This window comes from Cryptotermes secundus, unplaced genomic scaffold (assembly GCF_002891405.2).
Source record: "Cryptotermes secundus unplaced genomic scaffold, Csec_1.0 scaffold825, whole genome shotgun sequence".
In the NCBI taxonomy this organism is placed as follows: Eukaryota; Metazoa; Arthropoda; class Insecta; order Blattodea; family Kalotermitidae; genus Cryptotermes; species Cryptotermes secundus.
This window is the reverse complement of record NW_019738888.1, coordinates 397,639-409,699: the sequence shown is the minus strand read 5'-3', so window position 1 is coordinate 409,699 and position 12,061 is coordinate 397,639. Positions and strand designations below refer to the sequence as shown.

The 12,061-nt window shown below is 38.3% G+C and overlaps 1 protein-coding gene across 1 annotated transcript in view; it reads left to right on the top strand.

The window, feature by feature from the left end:
- Positions 1-12,061, top strand: part of LOC111871280 (calpain-C) — an 87,304-nt gene that overhangs the window by 66,213 nt on the left and 9,030 nt on the right. Inside the window, exons 5-11 of the mRNA XM_023864268.2 lie at positions 1,396-1,564; positions 2,496-2,576; positions 5,706-5,875; positions 7,786-7,958; positions 8,656-8,750; positions 9,605-9,718; positions 10,623-10,741. Coding sequence (XP_023720036.1) covers positions 1,396-1,564; positions 2,496-2,576; positions 5,706-5,875; positions 7,786-7,958; positions 8,656-8,750; positions 9,605-9,718; positions 10,623-10,741 — 921 coding nt within the window. The remainder of the gene's footprint in view (positions 1-1,395; positions 1,565-2,495; positions 2,577-5,705; positions 5,876-7,785; positions 7,959-8,655; positions 8,751-9,604; positions 9,719-10,622; positions 10,742-12,061) is intronic.

Genomic DNA, 12,061 nt, shown 5'->3' with positions numbered 1-12,061 from the left:
GGGGAAGTAAAGCTGTTTGTTGAGTTTCCATCTATTCTTTCGTTTGATTTTGACCGTATAAGATTGCCTAGTTCTAAAAACCAGTTTTCACCATTTTGCTGAACCCCGCAATAATGAAGATGTCTTTGTTGTTGCTGTTGTTCCTCAATGGACTAGGATCTCCCCTGTTACGACTTAATATTAATTTCGGTATGGGTTTTCTGCTTAAGTCAATACGGTGATGAAATTATTGGGGATCATCATTGTGGGTTTCGATGTAATAGATAAATCGCTGATCAAATTCTTTGCATTCTACAAGTACTGAGAAAAATCCGAAGTAGAGTGAGTCAGTACATCAGCTATTGATGAAATTCAAGAAAGCCCATTAATCAATCTTCATCTTTAATTGCATTTAATCCGCTATACCGATCAATGTTCACTTGCGTACAAGATGGTGGCAGCTACCATCGCTTCTATTTCAACTTTATTTCCTTTCGTAGTTACCTCTCAGTGTGATCATGCTGTAGATGAGGCGGTTAGTCGCCGGCTTTCCACCGCGGAGGCCCGGGTTCGATCCCAGGTCAGGTAATGTGGGTTTTGTGGTGGACAATGTGGTGCTGAGGCAGGTTTTCCCCCCGCGTATTTCGGTCCTCCCTGCCATTTCTCATTCCACCTACTGCTCCACACTTACCATCACCCGAGGAATGTACAGTAGGCCAAACAATGACCGACGTAAGAAGTGGACTCAGTCTCACCCCGCCCGAAGAAATTAAAAAGAAACTCCTAATATTCTGTGTGTCATCTGATATATTCCCTTGACAACCGATGTATTTCATTATTTACTTCTTGCCCAATATCATACGGAACAAAAATGGAGGGTTACCATCGCAGAAACAGTCAATTCGTAACACATTTCGGCCAAGAGAGGCCTTCAGGCAGGTCTTGAGGAATGGTGATGGACTACATACGAACTACAATGCTAGTTACCATTCGTGTATTCCTCAAGAATCACCTGATGATGGCCCATCTGTGCCGAAACATGTCGTGAATTGATCAATAAAGACACCTGCTTGTGTGACGGGAATCTCTCCGTTTGTATTAGCAAGCACCACAAACAGGATCCAATACTACCAGTAATGACACTTTTGGTCGGTAAAAATTCTGAGCTTGTTCTACAGCAGAAATTAAAATTATTACTTTACAGTCGATTGGACATTTCCCTTTATAATAAATACATTTATTTTCTTCCATAATGATATTTTCATGTTAAAGCGTTATCCAAGGTTCTGCAGAAACAAATCTAAACGCTGCATCAATAGCCTCGTGAGAACTCAATTTGAACTGACAAACTGCGCAAGCGCAATGCTACGCTGACCAACCACAATGTAGGGTGAATGCCTTTATGTTGATACACAGGTTGCACGGGTCATACGAAGCACTGAAGTATGGGACCCTGCTGGACGGCCTAGCGGACCTCACTGGAGGCATCACCGAAAGCATCAGCATCCGTCAGGACCCCACGACCTGCGGGCGCATGCTCAGCAAGCTGCTCGAAATGACGTCACTCATCACNAAGCCATTCAACTGCTCTGAAGATGGAGGCGCTACGTTCCTCCGAAACGTCGGCCAAAACGAAGAATACACGGTGCCTAAACCCAGAAGACGACTTTCTTCATTAACTTAACAAGTTCAAAGCAAATTTATGGTGTTCTTATTAACAGGTCTGCAAATATAAAACATGTCCTATCCCCAGCATATTTTTCTCTGGACTACTGTCAGTTTCCAACCAGGACTACTCCATACAGTCAGTGTGTCAATTCTGACAGCAATAGTCTGACTAGAAATAGGCGGGTACAGAACGAAAGCGAAAATTTTATGAAGAGCAATTTCATGATTTGGACCCTTAACATGTTGGACGAGTAGTACAGCTAAGTGAAGGAAGTTATGATTGTCGGGGAAGTAGCATACATGACTTGCATACAAAATTACAGTTGATGAAACTGAAAAAAAGCAGTTATTTAGGAGACTTAAACGGAAGAAACGGTTAAAATTATCTTTCATAAATAGGGAGTAAATGGTGGATTGGATTCAGCTGCCTACAGTTTGGGTCAATTGGCGGCCCATTGTGAACAAAATAGACTGAACTCCCATTTATCAAAAGATTGACGCAAAACGAAATATTTCTTGGCTCTCATGGTTGATAATAAAATATAAATTGTAAATTTTATTGAATTAAATGGTCGTGGCCTGTTTTAAGGTGTCATTGCAGTATTTGCATAGAGGGACCAAGGTCAATATGAAGGTTTCCGGCCCGAGACTCAAATCTGGGACTGTTCAAATACGAAGCAGGATTGCTAACATTTATACTGCGACTGTTGGTTTCAAATGGTGTCTATTGTATCGTGCTGAAAAGCTCTGGGTACTCTTGTGCCAGAACACACAATGTTACAGTCGCGAGAACTAGCTAACCTTGTAAACGAATTAATAAAACATCACGGAAAAAGTCCTTTGTTTTGTTCCAGATTAGAAATCAGCTTGAGAAGCTGGCGAATGGGATCCACATCGGAACGAATTATCGGCTGTATGCTGTTGAAAGGGTATGTATAGTTGCATGTATTAAACAGATTACAGTATGACACTCTGCTCTTGAGAGTTGTGAGCAATGCGGGAAGTCGGATCCTTCAGATCCATTAAAGGCGCTTTGGCAGCATGGATCAGCAACTACTACTTGAGCCAAAACAGAATTCTTTTTATTTCAGTTCAGTACTCCAGTGGCCGGTATGTTCCGAACTGATGCTATACGTAATAGGCAAGACTGTCTCCGTATCTTCTCCCCTTGACGGTCCCATTATCCCTCATTTCACCTCTTCAACCCTTAAGTGTCGAGATTAGATTCTGTACCAGTAATTTTTTCATGCCATTTGTGATACTTTTTAACACGATTCCTCTACGGTAAGGGGACAGAAGGATGGACAACATTACGAAATAAAAAGCTTCACACTTTGTACCCTTTACCATATCCTCTAGTCAACAAAGTTTTGTTACACATAGAAAATTAATTTATTGGAATAATTCTTCGGATATGCTGATTCCAAATATGAAAAAAAAAAGTTCGTTGCATCACAGTATTTTCTTTTTAATTCTGAGCCAAAATGTCACATATATTCGGAGATCTTACAATTTTTGTCGACAGAAATTAGTAAAATAGCCGATTTATTGGTGCAGAAAATGTTATTATCATTCAAATAACTACATCAATTAAAATTGCTTAATAATTTATATGTACGTTCATATGTCTTGAATGAGAAAAAAGCAGAGGGTAACAGAAAAACTGCGTGTAACGGCGGTTTTATTGCCCTTCTTTGTTATGAGCGTGCCCGATTTAGTCTAAAACAGTCTAGTTCATAAATATCGAGACACATTAATTTTGTTGTTGTGCAAGGTTATCTGATTCTTTTCTATGAACAGGAGTGGAACGAACTTGGCTAAGACATATCTCATTCTTAGATTTTGGATTAAAATGACCCAACGTGATTCAAAAGAAAATGGCACTTCGTTCACATTACGAACAGCCCATCTTAGCATTTCCCGCTACATCACTAACTTGATCTTCCGATTCATTATTTCTACAGGTTGAGGAACGTCCACGACGATCGTCCCTTCCTACACGTATTGTCCTGTCTTTAAAGTAATAAAAGAAAACAGAAACCCATGCTCTTCTCACTGTTGCATTTTCAGATTTTACTTGCATAATTTAATAAATCTCGGTCGCCATCTTTCCGACCTCGTCGCTGAATTAATGCGCATGCGTTGTTACGCTTCTCTGATATTGTTATATCGACTTACTTACTTTCTCATGGAGCTGAGCCCTTCTCGAGGAGCCGCCAAATCTGCAGCTACTCAAAAATTTCCTACCATTTTATGGAACCCGAAGGTTCATTACCGTGTTCACAAGAGCCCCCCACTGAGCCCCCTATCCTGAGCCAGATCAATCCAATCCATATCCTATCCTATCTCTCTAAGATCCATTTTAATATTGTCCATCCACCTATGCTTTCGTAATCCCAGTGGTCTCTTTCTTTCTGACTTTCCCACCAATATCCTATATGCATTCGTCTCCCCTATTCGTGCTACATGCCTTCCCCACCTCATCCTCCTTGACTTGATAATTTTAATTATACTTGGAAACTGTTATATCTACATGTGAAACGAAAAATGATATATAAGGCTGAGCGCGAAAGACAGAGCAATGGCATGATCTGTTAACACGACTGCACTTGCAGAGGAACATGAGCGTAACATGTGCATCCCAGTGAGGTCCTCGCCCTAGACGATTTATTTGAGATATTAATTCAGCCCCAATACTTTCTGAAAATTCCTCACAGTTGTACATGTTTTATTCTTTTTATCCCTTTAAGGCACAGTAGTTATTATTTGTATCACTTGATTTAACATTAAAATACAATACATTTGCTGATAATGCATTTATATTTTTCAAATAATTCTCAGAAGAAACAGCAATAATTTGCATAATTTGTGTTAACCAATTAGTCTTTATAGTGGAAATTCAGTGTGTCTTCATTAAGCTAGGAATTTAATGTTTAAATACTATTTAGGTGAGCTAAATGCTTCAAACACCGATCACACTGGCCACGCAGTCTGAGGCATGAAATGTCTTTGACCACTCAAACACTGGGATTGTGGAAATGGATGGGTGGCTAGAATGGTTCAAAATCCTAACACAGAAACCATTTTTATATCAGTCTGCCTGCCCATGACTTTCAGATGGGAGCGGGAGTTGTTCCATTTGGCACAACACGTTTGGTACAGCATGCTGCAATTGAAGAAAAATTGGGGGCGTGCCTTTACATGATGCCGAGCAACTGGTGGTCATGTATTAATAAAATAACACATGTGAAGACTGTAAGATAATTGGCACTGGCCGTGGGAATGCTTTCGAAGTTCATGCTGATGTCAGGTTCAAGGTGCTTTGTGACTGAACTTTCATAATAAGTAGCTGTCTTATATGTAGTACTGTTGTATGTGAATATCCATTCTTTTACTCTATCTGCCAGCTACTGTCTATGTCTGAATGGTAAAAGAAAATNTGCCAAATCCCAGAAGACTGCTTTCTTCATAGTCACCGCCGTGAAAGCCTCAAATCTTACAAATGTTAATTTATTCAACATTTTGCTTTTCTGATGAATCTCAGTGGTCTGCTGTACTGTAACATTTTTCCATCTCATGGAAAGATTCTTTGGGTTTTTCTGAATTACAGTTATAGTTTAAATTGTAATGTAGGAAGCTATAAATTTGCAAGAATACTGTATTTACCGAGTAGACCAATGACCTTTGGTAATTAAATAAAATTAATAATTCTATGAGTTGTTTCTGCTATTTAAACTGCATACTCAGATTTACTGTAGAGCTAGAATTTGTATCATATTCTTGAGTTTCCACGACAAGTTTAAAAATGTATTCTTCAATTATTGTGTACTAAGAGTATTGTTCAGGACATTACATAATCATCTTACAGTGTTCTGAAATATATATTACATCTTAACATCACGTTTTTTACACATAAAGTGTTTTGCTTTTTACATAGGCATTCTGTAGAATGCATGTTTAACATGTAGTGTTAATTTTCAACTGGCATTTAACTCTACAGTAATTTTATCTCTCCAGTAACAATATCTTCTTGTGCATTAGGGTGTTAATATTTGCAGGTGGAGACATTTGGTGGTGATCCTGTACAACTTGTCAAGTTAAGGAATCCAATGGGTCCTGGTGGAGAATATGTAGGGGCCTGGGCTCGAGATTCATTGGATTGGGATGAGGTGCCACCACAGGAGAAGGAACGACTGGCTGTGAGGCATATGGGAGATGGTGAATTTTGGTACGCATTAAAACTCATATTTCTATAGTGATGCTTTCACACAGTTCTTTATTTCTTTTAATAGAAGCATTTGAGATGTAAATATTTTCTGTCTATACATCACATTATTTTGGTACCTATGAAGATGACTCTAAATTTTATGTCTCCTTTGCGCAATGTACATGAAAACAATGCATATAAGGATGGTTATGCCTGTCTATCTGTATTTTTCATGTCTAGAATTGCTGGACGAAATTTGATAAAATTTGATATGAAATTTATGCCATTAAAAGTCACTCCACACTTACACCTGTAAATATCTTACAATTGGTAATAAAAGGTAAAAAGCTGAAGTTGAGCCTGTGTTTAATTACCTAATCACCATGCCATGAAGTAATATAGTGGAGCAGAGATGTGGCTTTTCCATTCTTGATGCTGGCACTAGATGGAAGTAGGAAATGCGTTTCTGGCATTTCTCTTTTAGCAGCTAAGCTCTTGCAAAACAATGTAGTATTAAAGTTACTGTGTTAATTTTCATATATAGATTTTTTACATTATATAAATATTGTAACGTGTTTTGCCACTGAAGACGCCGTTCAGATTGTTAATTGGTTTATTTAACAACCTACAAATCGTAACTACAATTAACTATAACACAGTTGTGGGTTTACCCAATTTATAAACCCTACACAATAATCTAGTCACTCTGTCTTCAGTAGTCTTCACGTATTTATAACTCGGGAGCTATACAAGTCTCTCTTAATTCCACACTCTGAATATAACTGTACTACAGCACATAATCTTGAAGTCACACAATAAGTCTTCACTTGCTGACTTCTCAGTTATTGCACACTATCACATAAGATCTTCTAACCACGTGTTTGGGTCTTCTTCCCATGACTGCTGCTATATGTCAACTGTCTTTGGCGGCTGCTACATTTTAACTGTCTCCTTAGACAGTGTGGTTCTCTTATAAACCCTCAGCCAGACAACGGGAAAACGACTCGCTTCCTTGTTGCCTAGTCTCCGTGTTTACAGCTGTTGCTGGGCAACGCTGTTGAGAGTTGTTTACTGCTGCATAGCAACCGTGGCATCCCCTGCTATGTCACCGCGGTGGAGGGAGCGGACTGTTGACTGGCCTGTTACCGTAGCAGCGACAGCACCCGATGTTGTTACGTCGCCGCTGGTGGGGGAGGGGATGTCCTCCATAGCGCAATACATCACAATATACATATTTACTCATTTTGTGTGTAAACAGAGACTTTGGGATATATATAGTTGGATATTATACATCTTAGAGAACGGATAAATGAATATTTCATATGTTTCCACATTTTGTTATCAAAATGTCAAAATACATGTCATTCAATACATACCCTTTCTTGCTTTGGCACAATGTTCCCCCATCTTATATTCCATCAATCTAACTGTAAGACAAGCATAAGTGACACTTGTTGAAAAGGGAGCCACCCATCTGTGTTTTGTCTAGCAGATCAGGAAATCAGGAGGGAAATTATAATCACTGCTGTGGGTGCTAAATATTGGCTGCTACAGATCTTCATGAAAGTTGTTCACAGTACTGCAATTTCCTAATTTAACTGTGACAAAAAGTTTGAAATTAGTTTACAAGAATGGAAAAAGTGAAATCTAGTGCCAGTTCTTGTTTACATAACCATCAGAAGCAGACTGCAACTGGAGCAGCACTGCTTCCTGCCTGTTTCTTGCTTGACTCAATTTTTGCCCCTGAAGACATAGGCTGTACTTTCCTCCAGCACACTGGTAGATTCCTATTTGGCTACATGGCATTACAACCCAGACCTTAGCACTTTTCATCTTAAATAACATTTACTGTACAAATGTAGGTACTGTTTAATTTGTTTGAAGTTACCTCAACTGTAATAATTATTCATGGGTGACACTGTTTGTTGCAGGATCTCTTACTCGGACTTTGTGAAGACATTCACACATCTTGAGGTTGTTCATCTTGACAGTGACACAAGTCGTGATGAGCCATCGCTGCATCATAAAAGCACTTGGCAGATGCGTCTCTACCAGGGAGCATGGCAACGAGGTGTCTCGGCTGGAGGATGCAGAAATAATCCAGGTTATTAACTCAGAGTAACATTAAACAACCAGTGGATGTGACTGCCTTCATCATAAATTCAAGTGACAGTTACTTTAGTTTTAAGGTTGCAGCTTTCAGCCCTACCAAGACCACAAGTAAATCTACCATGGGAATCTAAATTGAACAAATTTCTAAATAACTGAAATGTTTACCTATATATCAATAAAAAGATGGTCTGGTGATCAGATAGTTTAAGACTTGCTTGGTCTTAGGCAGGGACTGCATCTTCTCCAGTGTTGCTTCTTGATGATACAAAGTGTGGTACAACAGGCTGAATTTTCATAAAATTTTGCGATGTTTTGAGAACATTCATTGGCTTAGAATATATATTGCATAGGAATAAGCTGTAGTGATGATAATGAAAAGAGAAGGAGTTATCCATATAATTTAAATTTTTGTCAATTTACTTTGGAAATAAAGAAGACAGAACAACCTTAAAATATTGACTAATCAAGGCATTACAGATAGATATTAGCATAAGAACTGCATGATATCTCTGCCTCATATGCTTGGGAAAACCATTAGAAATCTTAGTCATTGTATCAGGTCTGTGGGTCAAGATCTGCACCTGGAACTCCTTCAATATGAAGCAGGAATGTTGACCACTCAACCATGGTGTCTGATGGTTTAATATTTTAGTATCGGCTGTTGTTAATGAAGAATATTGTTATTACAGACACATTTCACATCAACCCTCAACTTCATCTAATCCTGAGCGAAATGGAAGAAGTGATTGTTTCACTGAACCAACACAGCATTATGGAACCTAAGGTAAAGGAGATCACACAGCAAGTTTCTTAGAGCATACTGCAGCAGAAACAAGTGCTGTCATTTAAAGGGGCTAGTCTGAGTAGGTATTTCCCATCCATCCTTATTTTTTAAGAAGACACACAGTGACAGATACAGCCCGCAAAATGTTGTATACATAGCTGCAACTACAGACAGTACATGTCTGGGGAATATTCTTACATCATCATATCAATCCACAGGTGCAGACCTTTCGAATCTCAGTAAAATCTGTAGTATACATAATTAGAACATTCATTCCAATTGTCAAGTTTTTGTTGTAAGGAATTCAGTGGCGGCTCGTAGCTAAAATTAGTGGGGGTGCTGCTCCAGAAGCGCACAGTTCCATATAAAGATTTGGCTACTGACATTAAACTTAAGGATTATATACTGTATTGTACAAGTATAAAGAAAGAATTAAAGAAAAGAGGACTCATTATATAAATGTTATCGATAATATCATGTGGAAATTGGGGGTGCTGCAGTTCTGCAGTGCCTATATGCGGGCTGCCCCTGAAGGAATTCCTTCTTTGAAACACATCAATTTTGGATACTATGAATTTTATCTCCAGCAATGAACCTGTTTTTTCTGTAGTTCGTGAGAATTTCCTCCATATGAGGAGGCTGTATGATCATTGTTCATTTAAGTTATACCCATGCACGTCCTTGAGTTTTCTTTAACACTCTGTCATTGACTGACATTCCAGTGTTCTTCCACATAATAGCAGAAAAAGAAATAACATGATTTTGGGGGAAATAAGGAAATTTAATGCTCTGTTGTCAGTTGAAAATGGGACATGACAAATAAGTTAGTAAGATATCGCATTTCATGTTCACAGGTCATAGGCTTCACAGCGTATTCTTTGCCAAAGAACAACTCTGAAACAATAGGAAAACAATTCTTCAAGAAGAACAAGTCTCTTGTTAACTCCCAGTATACAAATAGCAGACAGGTGAGTACCTGCCCAGCTAAAAACAAATTATAGATCACTAATGATTTCTGTATGATAGGTCTTCAGATATGTAAAAATCCATTTTACTAGTGTGAGGATCAGGGTTAGCTGTCAGTATAGTGACTGGCTTTAGGTTCAGTGGTTGGCTTTCAGTTCTTGGTAGGGGTAGGAATTTTTATCTTCACCATCCTACCCAGACTAGGACTGCTGTCTACTTACTACTACCCTCCTATCCAATATGTACTGAAGAGTATAGTAACTGGGGTGTGAAGCTGACCGCTCATATGCATCTAGAGATGAAGTTAAGAATGTGTGGAGCTGCTTCTTCTCCCCTTTCCATCTTAATGCACAGTCACAAGGATAACTTTACTGTTACCTCATTTGAAAGTTGCAAGTACAGAATCTGAAGAGTGATTTTATACCAAGATTCTTTATAATCTATATCTTCTGCTCACTGTTATTAGAGTAGTTATTTGAAGGAACTTATGAAAGGTTAAACATGTAGATTAAATAGGGAATAACAACCAGTATTGGAATTTTTAGGGGAAACCTTTGCAAGACCTGGGAGGAAATGAAATAATGAAACAGACCCAGCAGAGGAACAGATACTACAGCATCCTTTTAACCTACATTTCTAATTTCATAAATATGGTCTTCAGTGTAATGATACTGGTTATCTGTCCATCCATCATATATGTGTCTGTCCCTCATAATAACTATTGGACCAGTTGACAGATTTTCTTAAAGTTTGGCTGGATCTAACACCACCAGAACCCATTTTGCCACTATGCTTTATAATTCATGGTAGTTGATGCAGTTTAATTCTGCAGAAACCTCCAATAATGTTATAACATATTCTGAAACTGTTATGCAGTATGAAATGGTCTGGCCATATTTTTTACAGGTGAGTCATAGGTGCCAACTGGAACAAGGAGGATACCTGATTCTTCCAACGACATTTGAACCAGGACAGGAATCCAGTTTTACACTGCGCGTATATTCCAGCAAACCTCTCAAACTTAAGTGAGTTCACCTGAAACTGGTAAAATACTAAATCCAGGCTCTGAACAATATAAGAATAGAGTACTTTTCTTTCTGTCTTCTCAAATGAGTTATGCTGCCTCGCTTCAGCTGTCTAACATTTAAAAGTAAACTGGACAACACAACTGAAATATACATTAAGATAATGCTGGCTGTTCAGGTACAGTAAAGATTGCAAGTTAAGTAGGTGACCAATATGGAACCTCATTTTAAAACAGGTCTCTCTAATCTCACCATCAGCCTGAGATCATAGATTTAATCTCACATGAAGAAATGAAGATCCATAAATTAACTGTTATCTTAAAATCTCACGGAGCATAGTAGAGAGTTCAAACTGAGTACTTTTGAAATACGTGTACATGTTGTCACCTCCTTACTTAAAAGAAATAACATCTGTACTAATTTATTAATTTAATAATTATTAACAATGAATTTAGTGGAAATTAATAAACATAAATGATATTTCTTTATTGACATCAATTTTTCTCTGAAACATTTTGAGCTAGCAAATATGTATTAGAATTTACATGACTTTCAAAGCAAGGCGAAAACTGTTATTACTTGTAAGACAGTGAATCCAAAACTCTGTCTTGCAAATCTCTTTGAATATAAAAAAGAATAAAAAAGTATACAGAATAAATTTCCAAGTCTCACAGTTTTTAAGAATTCCAGCATCAGAGTGTAATTTATGTTAGTACACACAGTTTGAGGACACAGAAGTCTGATACACCATAAGGGTGCCAGCATGACTATCAATGCTATGCAGGAATCATTGCAATGGTTATCACATGAGGTAAAGGTACCACGCAGCACATGTTAATGCCTTTCCATTCAGCTCTTTCGTGACTGTTTGCCTGTGCAGTACAATCACATTACAAAAACTCCCTCTTCTACCCATGTTCTGTGCTTTTCCTAATACTCACTATCTCTCTCAAAAAATGTGTATGCAATAGAGTTCCTTCTAGATGAATAAGTGTATAATATCCTGTATTTTAGGCAAACATTTCTAGCAAGAAGTGTAAATATTACATTCCTTGTTTTGAAATCAAGTCAGTTTGTATAGCATCTTATAGTTGGGATGTATAAGGGACAGTCAAATGAAAATGGTTCACCACGCATAACTCGCATGGCGTGCATGTTGGTAACACTGGAATTTGCTTATGGTACGAATATCTGGTGGGGACTCGGGAAAGCACAGTGACAACATGCCCTTGCACACTAGTCGTTTGTTTATTGTGCTGGAAGTAAGGTTAGCGCTACATGTCATCATCCAACATCAGTAATGGAGGCAGGTAAAGAAGC